The sequence below is a fragment of the Octopus sinensis genome, linkage group LG12 (assembly GCF_006345805.1).
Source record: "Octopus sinensis linkage group LG12, ASM634580v1, whole genome shotgun sequence".
Classification (NCBI taxonomy): Eukaryota; Metazoa; Mollusca; class Cephalopoda; order Octopoda; family Octopodidae; genus Octopus; species Octopus sinensis.
Window position 1 is genome coordinate 66,466,299 of NC_043008.1, and position 19,744 is coordinate 66,486,042.

A 19,744-nucleotide genomic window follows, 5' to 3' on the forward strand; every position below is an offset into this window, starting at 1 on the left:
ACCGGATGTGTCCTTTCACCTCCAGCAATAGAGAGCAGTCACCATATTTAATTCCATATCAGCTACCTCTGATGAGTGTAAGGTTATATAATCAGATTGTCACCTAACACTCCATTGTGCTCCTAGCGCAAAACCCGTTGGTATTATTTGTACACTTCAGATAATATACGCACTCTATTGACAAATATATGAGTGCATCTTTTTCCTGATTTATGAACTTTCAGATGACTTATATATATATATATGTGTGTGTGTGTGAGTATATATATATATATATATATATGTAAAAAGCACCCACTACACTCACGGAGTGGTTGGCGTTAGGAAGGGCATCCAGCTGTAGAAACATTGCCAGATTAGACTGGAGCCTGGTGCAGCCTTCTGGCTTCCCAGAACCCCGGTCGAACCGTCCAACCCATGCTAGCATGGAGAACGGACGTTAAACGATGATGATGATGATGATGATGATATATATATATACTCACACACACACATATAATTATTTGCAGGATATTATTGAATTGAGGTATTTTAATAAGGACACCAAGTTACGGTCGAGAATAGCATATCCATGTATCAACATCATCATCATCATCATCGTTTAACGTCCGCTTTCCATGCTAGCGGACGTTAAACGATGATGATGATGATGATGTTGATACATGGATATGCTATTCTCGACCGTAACTTGGTGTCCTTATTAAAATACCTCAATTCAATAATATCCTGCAAATAATTATATGTGTGTGTGTGTGAGTATATATATATATATATATATAAACGTAACGTCATCCTTTTCAAGCCTAGCCAGGCTCATGGGCCCAGATTTCCGGTTTCTGTGGCGTGTGTGTTCCCCCCAGCTGGACGGGATGCTAGTCCATTGCAGCATTACTCAAGAAACAGGAAGAGAGAGTAAGAGAAAGTTGTGGTGGAAGAGTACAACAGGGGTCACCACCACTTGCTCCCAGAGCCTCACGGAGCTTTTAGGTGTTTTCACTCAATAAACACACAGAACATCCAGTCTGGGAATCGAAACCGCGATCCTTCGACTGCAAGTCCGCTACCCTAACCATTGGGCCATTGTGCCTCCATGTATCAACAGTATATTTGGCCTATATTAATGTGCATATATGGATTTGTCTTGCCACTTAAGTACACATGTACACGAACAGATCAATATACAAATACATGTATTTGTAAAATCACACACAGACATATTCCGGTATGTATTTTCATGGTTCACTTAAGTTCCAGATCCAATGTAGGAAAGATTTCAGGTATGGTATAAAATAAGTAAGAACAGATTTGTTTTCCTGCTTATATATCAAGAATATACCAGCAGCATCGCTTAAACAACCTTAACAGTAGATTCAGAATTCATCCAATGCTGGGGCCATGTGTTATATGCCCCTTATTCAGGTTCATGACACATAAATTCACTGCAGAAAAACTTCTTTTCCTCAACAGGCCCTGCTCTATTTAACAATATCTCAAAATAAATCAAAGAAGGAAAGCATCCTATCATAGGCTACCAATACTGGAATACATCTTAGTCAACAACAAGCTCCTACTTGAATGGGCCATAATACCACAAAACTTGACTTTAAAATGATTTAATAGATCCTGTCAGGTGGTGTTATTGAGACATGGCCTGGACCAGTCTTTGACCAAAACATACCTTTTATATGAAGTGCAGGCATGGCTGTGTGGTGGCAAGCTGGCAGAAACGTTAGCACGCCGGGCAAAATGCTTAGCAGTATTTCGTCTGCTGTTACGTTCTGAGTTCAAATTCCGCCAAGGTCGACTTTGCCTTTCATCCTTTCGGGGCCGATAAATTAAGTACCAGTTACGCACTGGGGTCAATGTAATCGACTTAATACCTTTGTCTGTCCTTGTTTGTCCCTTCTGTGTGTAGCCCCTTGTGGGCAATAAAGAAATAAGAAGCTTGCTTCGCAACTACATGGCAGTGTTCCTTTAAGGTGGTGCTTCTTCAAGGCAGTGCTTTGGCATGGCCACAGTCAGATGACTGAAACAAGTAAAAGAATGAAAGAATAAAAGAATATAAAATGGCTATATAAGGATAAATTATTCAGGTGGGTACTATAATAGCTCTCAGGTATATTTCAGGTTTCTGCTAACTGCATCAAGTAGTAATAAACATCAGTGATCATTTAGTATGGGAAATTCCATGGTAATTCTTCTGATGGGTAAATCCAGGTTTGTTTCTCTGGATTACAATTACTTTTGGGAGTGTAAATTTCAAACAATTACAAAGAATATGAAGACTGGTACATCACCAAATTTTTCTTTTAATTTAACTGTTAGTTATACAGCATAATTAGCTAGTTAAAATGACCAACATATGTTTCTGCTGCACAGAGTATGTACCAGGCTTAAAGAAATATGTACTGGGATTGATTCATTCAACTAAAAGGCAGTGAGCTGGCAGAATCGTTAGCGTGTTGGACGAAATACTTAGCGGTATTTCACCCGTCACTACGTTCTGAGTTCAAATTCTGCCGAGGGTGACTTTGCCTTTCATCCTTTCAGGGTCGATAAATTAAGTACCAGTTATGCACTGAGGTTAATGTAATCGACTAGTCCCCTCCCCCCACCAAATTTCAAGCCTTGTGCCTATATTAGAAAGGATTCATTCAACTGAAAAGTCAATGTGGTGTCCCAACATGGCTGCTGTCTTATGACTGAAACAAGTAAAAGATAAAAGATATATATATATATATATTTTGCATGGAAAGTGGACATTAAACAATGATGATATATATATACACACACACGCACACACACATATATATCTGTATAAAAAATTTATACATAAATACATGCATTTTTATGTACAAAACATGGCAGGAAGTGCATTATTCAGCCATAGAAAATCTGCCTCAATGAATTACATCAGACATGTATAAGCATGGATAAATGGACATTAAATGATAATATATATAAAAGCTAAATGCCTTTCATGGCACCAACCTTTTCTTGTTTCCAAGCAAGGTAATATATCCCCGAGGCCGGACATGTTTTGTGCAGAATATTGGAAATGAATGGCATTCATTTACAACACTCATGCAATATCGAAGACATTTTCTGGGAGACACTGAAGGTTCATTTTTCTAGGCTGCCCTACATTCAGTTTCCAGACCACAGATAATAAATACAAACAACCAGCCAACTTAATGATGGTTAAATCATTCAATCTTCTTTCAATTCCGTCTGTCTTCTCTTGAATTTTCTATTACATATTTCAAATTTTTATTATAATCTACTGATTATTTGGGTGGGGAGAAAATTGTAAAAACAACCAACTTTAAGCCAAACACTCCATCTCTTTACACTTACTAGATGTTTCCCTGGCAGCCGAATTAAACTGCCACAAAGCATGATGTCTGATAGAAGTCTCAATAGTTCTGCAAATACCATTCTTCCTTTGTTTTATTCAGGTTATCCAGTTGAACCAATTCTTTCATTTATTTATTGAAAACAATGTAATTGCAGCATTGTATTCTGTGCATGTTTAGAAATTAGGTTGTGTATGTGTGCCTGCATGTATGTGTGTATGTGTATTAAATTGTGTGTGTACATGTATATGTCCATTTATGTACAATATGAGCAAACACATAACTATATGTATATATAGCATATATGTATGTTTTTTTCTACTTAAGTCTACAAACAATGTACACACACACACACACACATGTACAAGTATATATATATGTGAATAATTCATACATGTGTATTTTGTGTCTACAATATGAACACATACACAATAGCATTGCAATGTGGGAATAATACATATGTCTGTATATGCTTGTCTGTACAAGTGCATACATGCAATTATGTGTCCTGCACATATTTTCTTTCTGCATTATGAACACACACACGCATGAGTATTTTTCTGTTCTAGTATCGCCTTCATCAATGCACTCACCACATTTATCCATATTGATGTGGTTGAGATATTGCTCCAATTGGTTTGGTTTTAGACCAAAGAAACACCCATTAATCATTCTGTATTGGATTAAAATGCCACTACTAAATATTCGTCAATAGAACAGCCACAGGTTGTCCTTGACATTCCACTGTTTAACCATTTTGATACCAACCCACCTGAGACTGTTCCTGGTTCTTTGGTACAAACTTCTTGTTTTTTAAGTGGTTTAAATTAAAAGCCTTTCATTAAAACTATGTTAATCTATGTTCCAAACATTAGCTTAATAATGATGAAGATATTTTACTAAATTCATTATTTTCTAAAGTAACTGAAACAAAAGCAGTGTGTTCTGTTGTGTCTTGGGAGAGTAATTTTCTTTTTGTGCCTTATAATTTAACACACTCACCGGTTAAATTTCCACTTATTTCTTATTTTTATTTTCCTAAAATTTTCATTGTGTCTTGACTACTGAAAAGGTTGCAAGACGCAACGAAAATTTTAGGAAAATAAAAATAAGAAATAAGTGGAAATTTTACCGGTGAGTGTATTAAATTATAAGACACAAAAAGAAAATGACTCTCCCCAAACACAACAGAATATGCTTCAACACATGAACTCATATAAAGAATCTTGCAAACCAAATCCAAAAACGAAAAGCAATGTGCTTCATCAAAAATACGGCTTTTGCTCTCTATCTCTCTCTCTCTCTCTCTCTCTCTCTCTCTCTCTCTCTCTCTCTCCTCTCTCTCTTACACACACACATGCATACACAGTGGAAAACTACTAGAAACGTAAAGTCAGACTAATAAATCTTGTGGACTGCTTGAATATACATCAATGCACACATACTCAAACACATGCATAGAGAAATACATTATTTCATTTTACACAACACACACACACAGAAACACTTGAGACCAAAAGTTGAAGTGATATGACTCTGGCAAACTGCTTGTCTCTACAATATACAAGACACAGATTTATATTACCCTCTCTTTCGAAAAATTAATTCATGTCAAACGATAATTTCGTTGTCTTGCACTCCTCTTCATTACCATTGTTGCTATCAATTTATTATCATCACACCAGAAACATGGCAAGGTGACAGGATCGTTAGCACGCTGGACAAAATGCTTGGACAAAAGTTTGACCCCAGCAGGACTTGAGCACAGAACGTAAAAGGCTGGAAGAAGGGCTGCAAAGTATTTTGTCCGATGTGCCAAAGATTCTGCCAGCTCACCACCTTAATAATATTAATAATCCTTTCTACTATAAATGCAAGGCTTAAAATTCTTATTTCTTTATTGCCCACAAGGGGCTAAATGTAGAGGGGACGAACAAATACAGACAAAGGGATTAAATTGATTACATTAACCCCAGTGTGTAACTGGTACTTAATTTATCGACCCCGAAAGAATGAAAGGCAAAGTCGATCTCGGCAGAATTTGAACTCAGAACATAATGGCAGATGAAATACCACTAAGCATTTCGCCCAGCGTGCTAATGTTTCTACCAGCTCGCCGCCTAAAATTCTTGGTGAGTGGGTGGGCTAATTGATTACATTGATCCCAGTGCTTGAGGCACTGTAGGTGTTGGACTCTTGATCGTAAGATTGTGGTTTCAATTCCTGGACCGGGTGGTGCATTGTGTTCTTGAGTTAAACACTTCATTCCACGTTGCTCCAGTCCACTCAGCTGGCAAAAATGAGTAATCCTGCAACGGACCAGCATCCCTTCCAGGTGGGAATTTATATGCCATAGAAACTGGGAAACCAGCCCTTATGAGTCAGCATGACTCAAGAAATAACTTTACAGTGCTTCACCATTACTTATTTTATTGATCCCAATGGGATAAAAGGCAAAATTAACCTCTGTGGCATTGAACACATACACACACACACACACAATGGATTTCTTTCAGTTCTCTCCACTAAATCCACTCACAAGGCTTTGGCTCATCTGGTGCTCTAGTTGAAGACACTGTCCAAGATGCAGCACAATTGGACTGAATCTAAAACAGCATCCCTTCCAGGTGGGAATTTATATGCCATAGAAACTGGGAAACCAGCCCTTATGAGTCAGCATGACTCAAGAAATAACTTTACAGTGCTTCACCATTACTTATTTTATTGATCCCAATGGGATAAAAGCAAAATTAACCTCTGTGGCATTTGAACACATACACACACACACACACACAATGGATTTCTTTCAGTTTCTCTCCACTAAATCCACTCACAAGGCTTTGGCTCATCTGGTGCTCTAGTTGAAGACACTTGTCCAAGATGCAGCACAATTGGACTGAATCTAAAACAGCATCCCTTCCAGGTGGGAATTTATATGCCATAGAAACTGGGAAACCAGCCCTTATGAGTCAGCATGACTCAAGAAATAACTTTACAGTGCTTCACCATTACTTATTTTATTGATCCCAATGGGATAAAAGGCAAAATTAACCTCTGTGGCATTTGAACACATACACACACACACACACACACAATGGATTTCTTTCAGTTTCTCTCCACTAAATCCACTCACAAGGCTTTGGCTCATCTGGTGCTCTAGTTGAAGACACTTGTCCAAGATGCAGCACAATTGGACTGAATCTAAAACTAGGTGTTTAGGAAGCAAATTTTTCTAACCATAAGCCAAGCTTGCACCTATATGTAGAGGACTTTCAACACAATAGAAAACACAAAAGCCAAAGAAAACACTGAACATACACAAAGTTCACATAACTGTACCTGATTGCACTGGAAAAATACATAATAAAAATAAGATTATTGAAAAATAACAAAACCTTGGATTTGATTCATTGACAATAGTTACAGCTTTATCCTCACTACTACAGAAAACAGATATATCCACTCAAAATTTCAGAAACCTTAAGTGTGGAAAGATGTTTTATAAACCAATCTAGCTTTTGTTAATGGATATCATGTTTGAAATTATCTTCCGTTGAGATATGATGTCAAGTTTATTGAGGCAATGGTTTTTTTTTCCTTTTGTTTTATCTTTTTATTTATTTATCTATTTATTTATTTTTTGTACATATTTAACAGTAATCCTGGATTAAACGGGAAATTTGATTTCACAGTGAGAAGCTTAATTATGGCTAGTGTCTGTTGTTTCTGGCAATATGAAAGATCTTAGGATTAATTTAAAACACCTTGGATTGTTCTAGTCCCGATCTCCCTGGGTCATAGAAAAATGATAATCAATACATCTGAGAGAGTAAATACCAGTTGCAAAGAGTGACCAAGAGAGTTAGTAATGCTTGACTCAAAGGCCTTAATAGAATTCTACCCACTACATTTGTGATGTTTGCTGGGTGGTCATCAACTCTTTGTTTAGTTTATCCACTCGTGTAGATAGGTTGATGAACACAGTAATTAGTTAATAAACTAATTTCTTAACTACATGTTTATGATTGTACTTATCTTATCTAGTTCAGAAGGATAAAAGCCAAAGATGACCATCCCAGTTGAGATAAACTATTATTTCCAGTGTGATGACAATTCTTTCTACTATAGGCACAAGAAGGTGCCAATTTGGAAGAATTGTTAGCATGCCAGGCAGAATTCTTAGCAACACTTCATCCATCTTTATGTTCTGAGTTCAAATTCCGCCTAGACTTTGCCTTTCATTTTTTTCAAAGTTGATAAAGTAAGTACCAGTCGAGCACCTGGGTCTACGTAATTTCAGGTATTGTGCCCATAATAGAAAGGATATTAGCGGTGATAGTAAAAGTTATTCAGTTCGGAAGGCAGCAAGCTGGTAGAATCATTAGCATGCTGGACAAAATGCTTAGCAGCATTTCGTCATCTTAACGTTCATCATCATTCTGAGTTGAAATTCCACCAAGGTTGACTTTGTCTCTCATCCTTTTTCAGGGTCAATAAAATACCCACCAGCTGAGTATTGTGGTCAATGTAATTGATCAGCCACCAAACTCCAAACTTGCTGGCCTTGTGCCAAAATTTGAAATTAATATTTCTTTTGACTCGTTACATTCTGAGTTCAAATTCCACTGAGATCAACTTTGCCTTTTATTCTTTCAGGGTCGATAAAGTAAGTACCAGTTGAGTACTGGGGTCAGTATAATCAACTTACTCCACTCCTCTGAAATTGCTGTGTGCCAAAATTTTATACCATTGTTATCATTGCAGTGCATTGAGAGAATCAAGAGAGCAATGGACAAACTGTCCTGCAGTATTTGAGTTCAAGTTTTGCTGAGGTCAACTTTTCCATGGGTGGGTGGGGGGATAAAGTAAAAGTAGCAATCAAATAGAGGGAGAGGAGGGGGGAGTCAGTTGAAATGATCAACTTATCTTTCTCCAGATTTGTGGCTTTGTGCCAATGTTAGAAGTTGTTGTTGTTGTTGTTGTTATCCTCATTATGTTTTATTTGCTTATTTGTAGTGGCCAGTTTGCTGTGGTGAAGAAGTGCAAACAGAGAGAAACTGGTAAAGAATATGCTGCCAAGTACATTCGGAAACGTCGTGCGGGAGGTAGGAGAGGTGCCAGTCTCGAAGACATCAGGAAAGAAGTTGAAATTCTCTGTGAACTTGACCATCCAAACATTGTTCAGTTATACGAGTGCTTTGAGACAAAGACCGAAGTCATCCTCATTCTTGAACTGTAAGTATGAATCAAAGAATTATTTTCTGTTATGCAAGAAAGTCTGGTTAATTCCTTCTTTTACCATATTTCTATTGAACTGCATTGCTTATTTAGGAAAATAATGAAGAGTTTAATAAAAGAACTTAATCATTATCAATTTGGTGCTTGGAACATGAAATTCTGACAGAAGGTTTTTAATTCAAATAATTTTTTTTAAATGCTTGCCTCATAGAACTAGGGACAATTTTAGATGGGTTGCTATCAATGGGGTCAACCTCTTTTTTACCATTATACAGAGCTTTCATTCATTTAATTTTGAAAGTAATAAAGAATTTAGTAAAATAACTTTGTCATTGTTAAACTGATGTTTGAAAGGACATGAAGGTTTAAAACAAAGTTTGTATCGTAGAAGTAAAAGTGGTAATCTCTAATCGGTTGGTTAATAGTATGTGCAAGTTTGGTTATGTTTGTATGCTAGGGGAATTAAGAAATAACTAAATCCTGATATTTTCAGCAAAAACCTTCATCAAGGAATTTATTTTTCTTTTCTTAGACTGTGCTTTTTATTTAACAGTGTGTGTTTGGTTGATTCAAATACCTGTATTCTATATGAAAAAAAAATGTATCTGTATAGCTAATATATCTTTAAAGTAAAGGGTAAAGATCCCCTTTGGTCATGAAGGACCATGGCATTGCACCAAGAAAGTTTCCCTCCAAGACACAAGTCCAGGCAAGGTTGTTTATGGAAGACCAGTAGTCACCCACGCCACCAATGTTATCCAAAGGAAAGACAAAGGCCGATGCACCTTGGCACCAGTGACATTGCAACACATTTCTACAGCTGAGTGAACAGGAGCAACATGAAATAAAGTGTCTTGCTCAAGAATACAACAAACAGCCTGATGCTCTAACCACTGAAGCATTGTAAACTTTGATCCAAAGTTTCATGAGTTTAATGTGTACCTTGCTTACCCTGTTTGTCTTTCATACAAACAGTTTTACTCAACACATAACAACACAATACAATGATATCTTTAAAGTCAACAAGGTATCCACTAAGTGGTCACTCAACTTTCTTGAAATAGCAGCCATATCTTCATAAAATAACACTTATCTCTAAAATTCCCTAGTGTGAGTAATATCACAGAATTGGTTGAGTATTAGTCAAAATAAAATGCTCTGCAGTACCCAGTTGTATCCCTTTACACCATGTGTTCAAATCCCACTGTTGCCAATTGGCTTGCATGCAGTTTCTGATGACTAAACTATTTTTACAAGTCACTGATCAATCCTGGCTGTGTTAGAAGACAGCTTGCAGTTCTTGGGGTAGATTTATGAGCTGTATTCCAAATTTTCATGGCTGCAGTGTAAACTATACAATTACTCCAATCATCATCATCATTGTTTTAATGTCCACTTTCCCATGCTTGCATGGGTCAGATAGAATTTGTTGAGGCAGATTTTCTACAGCCAGATGAGCTTCCAGTCACCAAAACCCTCATCTATTTCCCCATGACCAAGCATGCTTTTACAGAATTTTGGAAACAAAGGACACTGCTTGTATGACATTCATGTACGACTACCATGAAAGGTCCAGGCATGGAGACAGCAACACGTTCACACACATTCTCAAACATTTACATGCATGCTTGTTTGCAGGTATACATGCATACATACACATTCACACATACATACATTCACACATACGTACATACATACACACATATACATACATACACATGCATACCTACACACACACACACAACACACACACACACACAACTTCTGACCAGATAGCCACACTTCGACCTATATATAATTATTCAGATACAAATTTATTTTAATAAGGAAATGAAACTGGGAAAACAAGTTTGTTGTTAATTAATTAAATTGAATTAATGAGTTGTTAGTTCTTTGAAAAGAGTGGGAGCTCTACAGGAAAATTCATTTAAAATCCTTTTGTTACAAAATCTCAGTTGAAATTCAATTAGTTCTGAAAATAAGGAAGAATATAGTAAAATAACTTTATTGTTAAGCTGGTGTATGAATCATAAATTAGCATGAAATTTTTATGGGAGATTTTAATCTAGATAATTTTAAAATAGGAACATTGTATCATAGAACCAAGAATGGTCCCAGATAGGTTGGTATCAAAAGAGTTAGAAGGCGGCGAGTTGGCAGAAACGTTAGCATGCCGGGCGAAATGCTTAGCGGTATTTCGTCTGCCGTTACATTCTGAGTTCAAATTCTGCCGAGGTCGACTTTGCCTTTCATCCTTTCGGGGTTGATTAAATAAGTACCAGTTACACACTGGGGTTGATGTAATCAACTTAATCTATTTGTCTGTCCTTGTTTGTCCCCTCTATGTTTAGCCTCTTGTAGGTAATAAAGAAACAGGTATCAAAAGAGTTAACTAAAAGCAATTCTTGGTTATGGAAAGATTGTTCTACCCTTTTCAAAAGGGAGAGATACATTGGATAAAGGATGCTCAGGAGAAGGACAGAAAGGTAGTAGTCATGTCTGAAATCTCTTTAAAATCATAGATATGCACTGTCAGAACTGACCTGAGGCTAAGCAATAACAACAGCTATTATTTTTCTGCTTTGAGTTTTGATAGCTTATTTCTTTGGATCTAATTAGACTTGTGGAATTTTTAATTCCCACACTAACTAGTTCTAACCAGCACTAATTAGCCTGTAATTACAATTTGTAAAAGTTTCTTATTTTATTTTGTTTGGTAAGAAGCTACTTATTCTGTGTGGTAAGAACCAGTTACATGATTCAGGGTTCAATCCCACTGCATGGCACCTTGGGTAAGTGTCTTCTACTATAGCTGCGGGCCGACCAAAGCCTTGAGAGTGAATCTGGTTGATGGAAACTGAAAGAAGTCCATAGGAGGAAGCATGTGTTTATATATGTATCATCATCATTTTAACATCCTCTTTTCCATGCTTGCATGGGTTGGGTGGAGTTTAGTGAGGCAGTTTTCTACTACCACATGCCCCTCTTGTTTCCAAGCAAAGCGATATTTTCCCATGGCCAGGCATGTCATTTTGTAGACTATTGTTTTAAATGAACATCATTCAATTCCAATCACATGATGTCAAGACAAGGAGATACAAACACTTATAAAATTTAGGGTACAGGTAAGCATTCATCAATGCTCAGCCCTCAGTCCCCCTCCTTTTTATCATTGTCCTCCAGGCCATAACAGGAATTCAAGAAATAAAGTGAGGGCTGGTGAGAGGAAAGGCATCCAGCCATAGAATAATCTGCCCTGATGAAATTCTCTCTGACTCATGCAAGCATAGAAATTCTGCCGATAAAACAACAATGATGATGATAATGAAACTTGATAATAACCTACAACATTCTCCCACAAGATTATCTTGGCTGCACAGGTTGATAAAGCTGACAGTGACCAACCAGGCAACCAGACTTATATGACCTCATAACAATAGCAACCACCTTGAAATTCCTGTTTGATGTGGGGTTTTTAAGCAGCTTATTGTATGAACAATAGTTATACAGACTGGTTTTTGTTGTGTGTGATATTAGGAAAGTCTTTCAATGAGTTACATGACCTAGTTAGCACTGCACTGGACATAACCTTAATGAAAGTGACCTGTCTCATCTATGCCAGCATGGAAGAAAATAAATGTCACACTATTGATGATGGTGGTGGTTATAATGGTGAAGATGATGATACTATCTCAAGTTTTTTTTTCTTAATTTCTACCCCTGGTTGTTGCCATCTGATCTCAGTTCCCATGGCATTAAACAATTGTGATATCAACTTCCTTCGACAGGAAGACAGTCATTCATGAAACTGTTACAGAGAATTGACAGTTTTAAAGAAGTAAGATAACCAATGAGGGAGCTACTATATAGTCATTCAATTAACTAGAAATAACAGCTAAGTCTTCTCTTTAAATCAAACTCAGATTATTTTTTAAAAAACGAATACTTTAGATAATACAATCCTACATAGTTCTGAAAAGACTAACTGGCCACAACTGAAATACCCTTGACTATAGGTCTACTCAGTAAAATCAGACCAGGAGTGGGAGCAAACAACAACAAGGTATTCATGCCAACGCACTCCTACATTTCTAGCAAGTCCCGCTATTAAGTCACATTAGATAAATATTTGGATAAGGTACTGTGTGTTTAAGATGTTCACTTTGGGACCATGTGGTTAGCAGTTCAGTCCCACTGCATGGAAGCTGTGTCTTTTACTATAGTTGTGAGCTGACTAATATGTTGTGAGTTGAAATCAGCTGAAAACTGGAAGAAGCCCATTGTATGTGTATGCATGTAAACATGTCCGGGTTTCTTGACTGTTGCAAACGGCTGGATTTATGAAATGGTGTTCTTTGGTTGGAGCTCTCTGTGAAAGTGTATCTTGGCTGTTCATTGTTCAATAGACTAGGATGATTGTTACCATACTTGGAAACAGGAGACAGCTGGCATCAGGAAAGGTGTCCCATCCCACCATAGAAAACTCTTTCTTCATGTACTCTGATCCTGGCTCATGTAAGCAGATAAAAGATCATCGTTATCATCAATGTCTGCTGTCCTATGCTGTTATGATTTGGAAAAGTTATCACAGTCTGACTTAGTTCTTATCAAATTATGACTTGGGGGATTTGTGGTGCTTGTTCATACACTGCTAGACAAAATCTTAAGACGAGTGAAAAAATTGCTAAAATGAACTCCTTGTCAATCATCAAACTGGATTAAGGCGCTTATAGATGCAGAATGCAGCTCAAGGACGATAAGACATTTGAGAGAGAGAGAGAGAGGCTTTAAATGCTAAACATTTCTTTAGGTTTATGTATATCTTTTTCTATTTGCCATTAATGAATACATAATGAAAAATAGTCAAATATATCGGTCATCAAGGAGTTAATTTCAGCAGGATTTTTCACTGGTCTTAAGATTTTGTATACTTTCCAAATGTGGTATGACTTCTCATGCCAGCCACTTTACAGAGCACACTGGCTGCTTGCTTTTTCATGTGGCACCAGCACACTAGGGAAGTTTTGTTCCTGGCAACACTAAAATCTTCATCTAGCAGCAGGTATTTAAAGGGAAAAATTTGACAAGTCAGTCAGTCACCGGCTGACACTTGCTGACGATACATCGAAGAGGCCAGGGAACAGAAGAAAGAAGACATGCACCCAACACCAGAGCTGAAGACACCTCCGAAAGGGAGGGCCCCGCCACGTCAAAACGGTAGAGGAGTTTGGGCCAAAACCGGACGTGGTTCCTCCTGATGATGTCTTGAGCTAACTGGACCCTATAAAGGAGCTGCTGTGGTAGCAGACCACGAAACACAGTTGTAATTCCTTCCTGTACATTCAAGACAATGTGACTAAAACATTAAATCAGTGGTTGGAATTCCTTTTCAAAATCTGAGATCTAAATCATTAGTATACAGGACTTCTTATAAACAGCTGGTCTTACACACCTCTGTTATAGTCAAGAGGACTATATTGGAATTGGTGAGAACAGAGCATCAGGCCATGGTTGATGTGCACTAAATTTGCTGCTGAATTCATTGTCAGTTCTCACCTTGGTAACGGCATCTGCGCACATGACCTACCTGGCTCTTACAAGCCATCCATCAGTTTCCTTTTGCTGCTAACCATTAAGATGCAGAATTCAGAACTCAGTCAAAGGCTTTCTTCAAGTTGATGAGTATAAGCTGTAGTGGCTTACTCTTAACCAAAGTACTTCTCCTGTTGTTGTCTCAGACAACAATTGCCTCTGACCTGAAGCCGAAATGTTATTGCAAATGTTACAATTTACAGAATTAGTCTACCCACATGATTTAGATTCATAGTTATGTCACACAATACTCCTGGGGGTGGAAAATAAAGTATGAACCGTTACACAATATAAAACATTATTTCATGCCTTGTGTTCATCTAAGAGACAATGAAGCTATATATAAAAGCATTATATGGACATACATACATAGGTATGCATATATATATATATATATATATAATTACATGTGTATTGGTGAGTTAGGAGTGTATAGCACACATTAGATGGCACCAGAAAAACCAATTGTTAGCGCTCTGCTAAAAGTAAGTCACACAACCCACTCTCACTCTGTCTCTCTTTCTCTCACACACACTCACACACACACACATCATGTGAAATATAGCAACAATTGTCTTGTGATAGTGATGGAGCTAGAAGTATTAGTAGTATCAGTGGTACTTTAAGTTGTACTATTAGTGTTTGTGATTATGTGTGTGTGTGAGAGGGAGAGGGAGAGGGAGGAAAAGAGATAGTGAGGTTGGGAACAAAACAGAGGACTTTAAGCCTATGTTGTACACACATGCATACATGCTAACAATATCAGGGAATGGCCATTCCTCTGTTTTCCGTCATATTTCACCACCACCACCACCACCACTTCCTTGCAAAGCATCGCACCAACTGCGTAGATATGATATTATGTAATTTAGAGTTTCCAGTTCAGAGACAGAAAGGATTTCAGCCTTCTGTTTTTTATATATATATATATATATATATATATATATATATATATATATATATACACACACACACACACACACACCACACACACACACACACACACACAGTGTGCAATGGGTCAATTGTCGCCATTTTATACTTTTAATTTCGTGCATGCACATTGTTTGTTTTTGAATTTGTCAACTACACAGTATAGTAGGGTCAGTTGGGCACCGTCTGTGAGAAAAACGGTACCGTGATACAATTCACTCTGTCAGAAATTTGGAGACAACATGCTGTACTGCTTGGCATTCATCCCAGAAGCTCCAATACAAACATTTCAGAGTGTTTGGGTATCAATCTGAGAGTTTGCCATGTTCCAAAACATATACCAAGAGTGGTAAAAATCAAACATCCAGTCAACATCACAGTGTTTGGAATGATCAGTAGTGATGGCAATGTTTTACCTCCATTCATCTTTCACGTGGCCTCAGACTCTACACAGAGGCCTACATCAAGTGCCTGGAGGAGATAGTGCTGCCCTGGGTAAAAAAGGTAGCTGCTGGAAGACCCCCATGTCTGGCTATCAGACAATTTCTGTGACCACATCACCCCTAACATCTGGCCATCTAACTCCCCAGACTGCAACCCCCTTGACGTTTATGAGTGGGGCACAGTTGAGCAAGAGACCGACAAAACTCCTTGTAACACCAAAGAGGAACTGAAAACAAGGATTATGGCAGTATTAACTAAAATTCTGTCTGCTTTGATAATTAGCAGTGACCAAGTCACTGCTAATTATCAGAGCAAACATAACCTAAGTTTGAAGTGGGTTCTAGAGACATGCTTTAACAAAAGCTACTGGGTCCCTCACTCTGCCAATGATCTTCCAGCACATCAGACACCAGCCTGAAATTTCTGAGGGCCCATACTATTGCTAGATAGTCGTTGAACCAACACTAGATTCATCTATCTTTTTGACAGGTCTTGTTTTTAGTCTGGCTGGGTTTCTAGCAACCCTCATCACCAGGTAAGCCTAGTGGAAGTGCCAGTTTAGTTGCTGACAACCCAACCATACAACAATTGTACTGGATTCCATGTTACTAGTAGCACTCATGAGAGACCTCACAAATGATATGACACTTATATAAGGTTCCATAATGCTGATAATACAGCCCTGCATACTGGTGATTATTGGGAAGAGAAAGAGATTCAAATCAATAAAATATATCATGGGTTGTTTTGAACTGTACTTCTTGCGGCTAGATGGACTGGGCCTCTAGAGAGTTAATTATCTGGCTATAGACACAGCACAGTGCCAATGATAAGATGTAAAGCAAAATTCCTTCAGTTGGTATTCCAACACTTTGTTTTGACTACTTTCCTTGAAATAGCAATCTCTTACATCTGATCTTGTGAGACGGTCACAAGGAAGTACAGTATGCCTGGTCCCTAGATCCTAAGCTCTACTCTGTTTGTGTTAAGTTTTATTGCCAACTGTGTCACCATTCTTGAAAGGTTCAATTCCTACTGACATTTTCCCAATTCTATTTTCTCTTACAGGGTGCCAGGTGGAGAACTCTTTGACTATCTGTCTGAAAGAGATAAACTCTGTGAAGCTGAGGCATCAGCATTTATTAAACAAATATTGGATGGTTTAAGACATTTACATGATCGCCAAATTGCTCACTTGGACCTTAAGGTAAAAATTTGACTTTTCCATTTATCTTCCTCTGCCTTTTCCTCATTTCTTTCTTTTTATTATTGTTATTGTCATTATTAAGATGTGGCAGACAAAATGCCTTGTATTTAGTTATATTTCTTCAAGCACATCTTTTGTCTTTCTGCAGTTAATGAAATAAAGTACTAAAGTATTTGTTATATAGAATACTGTTCCATGAAGGTAAGGTCAACACAAAGAGTATTCCATTTGGTGAGAGATAAATATTGTTTAATGAAAACAGTATATATTTTAATAAGCTACTAATGAAAACAACACAGACAGCATTTTATTACTCTTCTGGAGCCTTCATGCAATCTTCAGGCTATATATATATATATATATATATATATATATATATCAAATGAAATAAATGAAAAACAGGACACAAAGGATGTTGCGGTACATATGTTTCGATGCAATTACATGCGGCTGAAGAGGGCTTTTGAACTATCTGTTATGTTGATTATGCATTGATGTAAGAATAAGTTGTTCTATAAAGCTCGAAACATATGTACCGCAACATCCTTTGTGTCCTGTTTTTCATTTATTTCATTTGATACATATATTCTCTCACCTATGCTACTAGCTGGCATATACAGGTGCTTACATTTATCAAGTATTCACCCTGAATTTACTATATATATATATATGTCTGTATAGATAGTGAATTGGCATAATCATTGGTGCATTAGACAGAATGCTTCACAGTACTTGTTCTGACTCTCTGCACTTTGTGTTCAAACCCCACTGAGATCAACTCTACCTTTCATCCTTTAGGGATTAAAAAAAATGTGATAATCCAATTCAATCAAAACAATGACAGTTGCTAAAGTCATGACCAAGATTCCAAGAACATGGTTTCGGATGCTGATTGATTCTGTCTTATCTAAGACCATTTTATCTGGAACAGTGTGCAGTAGGCCTAACAGAGTAGCAATGAATTCAATCATTGTTACTAATAAAGTCTCAGTGATAAAAAGTAAGTCTGCAAAATAACACATGCACTGGTAAATGTACACTTTCAAATGAGCTATAACTAACTCAAGCTTACAATCTCACAAGTCACTATGAACTTAGTCACGTCTACAGTTAACTGAATAGTATGTAGCGCAGACCACAGCGAGGAGGTATATGGGACAGGAACTCTACATGTATCACATGTCAGGTCACTCACTCCCACTAGGCTGGCGTGACTGACAAGGAAATGTTGTCTTTATAACCATGTTGCTTTAAACTTATATTCATTAAGTTCATAGAAAAATGCTTCCAATTTCTGGGAGTGACATCACTGAACACTTATATTTCCTCTCATCTATATATATGTGTGTGTATTGTAAATTTATGCATAAAAACTATAGGCGAAAAAATCAAGGTCTTAAAAATATATATTAACATTTACATCAATGGCTGCAGAAGGTCGCATGTGGCCTTAAGGCCGCAGATTCCCCATCCCTGCTCTAGGCCAATCATAAAACTTTGAGTGGGTTTGGTAGATAGAAGCTAAAAGAAGCTCATCAGATCGTATTTGTATTTGTGTTTGTATCTTCTCGGTTTCAAATAGCATGATAGTTGTAAATGTGTATCATTGTCACACAAACAACTATTCATTTCCAATATTCTGTGGAAACCTGTCAGGCCAAGAGGAAAATTTTACCTTGCTCGGAAACCGTTGAGGGGAGTCAACAGGAAGGGCATCCAGCTGTAGGAAATCTAACTCACTACACTTTGTCTGACCTATGCAGATATGGAAAGTTGGACATTGAAATGGTGATGAGGAGGAGGAAGAGGACAATGAAAGTCTGAATCAGTAGAATACCAGATAAAATCCTGTTGTATGTCCCTATATGTTATTGGTTCAAATCCAATCAAGGTCATCTTTATTTTCCATACTTCCAAGTTCAATAGTTTATTAGTCAAGGCCTCAAGTTCAAGGTTTGTCATTCGAATCAGTTATACTTCTGTCCACTTTATCACTCGCTCCCCATCCCACCCCGCTCCACCTTACACCCATTTTGCGGTTAAATTTGAAACTCGCATTTATATATTATTACATTTTACATTCGATTTGTCATTGTAATATGAAAAAAATTGGTCTAACTCAAGGTAATTATTTTACAAGTAGATTTCCTTAACTATTCAAGTGTGACATTAAAGTGAGACTTGTTTTATCACTAAAGCTTACTGTTATGTCAAACCTTGCTGAGGAGCATAAAAGCAGGTTTTAAGTTATAACTGGTCTGTATTAAGGCAGTTATTTTAAAAGTGTTTATTCATTAACTGCTATTAACTATTCGAGTGTAACATTTTAAACTATCTTAACATCACAACCATCAAAACTGTTGATAACAATAAGGATGTGCTTATATGTACATATATAAAGTTAATCCAAACATGGAAACACAAAGAGAAAACGCAACAATGCGAGGACGTGGAACAAGTATAGTGTTATTGGACGCTCAGGAAGGAAAGAAAGAAGGAGGATTTAATGTTTCGAGCGGAGCTCTTCATCAGAAACATAAAGGAAAGGTCCAAGGAAGGGAAGACGGAGGAAAAAATCACCAACGATACACACGGGGTCTAAGTCTTTCCTATAAAAGGAATTTATAGTATCAACTGCCAAAATGTATATTACACTGTGTAACAAGATTTTTTATTTTTATTTTTGTCTTTGGTTAGTAAGTGTTATTTCCTATTTGTTTCAATCAAAGGAAATGACTACTATTCCCTTCAAACTTTGCTTTTGTAATTTGGACATCAATGTTTTGAAACTGACCTATTTTTCACAACATTTCAGACAAATTGAGCATATCCCTTAGTGGCTGACAATGTGTGTACATCTCTGATCATGAACAGGAGAAGTTCGAGAACATCATAGCCATGTGTTGAGAGGGATTCTTTGGGGTTTGAACAAATGTGACAAAAATAAAGTTTGAAGGAAATATCAGCCATTTTT

At 37.2% G+C, this 19,744-nt stretch overlaps 1 protein-coding gene across 3 annotated transcripts in view; it reads left to right on the forward strand.

Moving 5' to 3' along the window:
• Positions 1 to 19,744, forward strand: part of LOC115217861 (death-associated protein kinase 1) — a 337,561-nt gene that overhangs the window by 132,233 nt on the left and 185,584 nt on the right. For all 3 annotated transcript variants that reach the window (XR_005001521.1, XR_005001520.1, XM_029787571.2), the window contains exons 2-3: positions 8,373 to 8,591; positions 16,632 to 16,770. Coding sequence is in view for 1 of the 3 variants with exons in the window: in XM_029787571.2 (XP_029643431.1) it covers positions 8,373 to 8,591; positions 16,632 to 16,770 (358 nt within the window). In the remaining 2 variants the exon portion in view is untranslated. The remainder of the gene's footprint in view (positions 1 to 8,372; positions 8,592 to 16,631; positions 16,771 to 19,744) is intronic.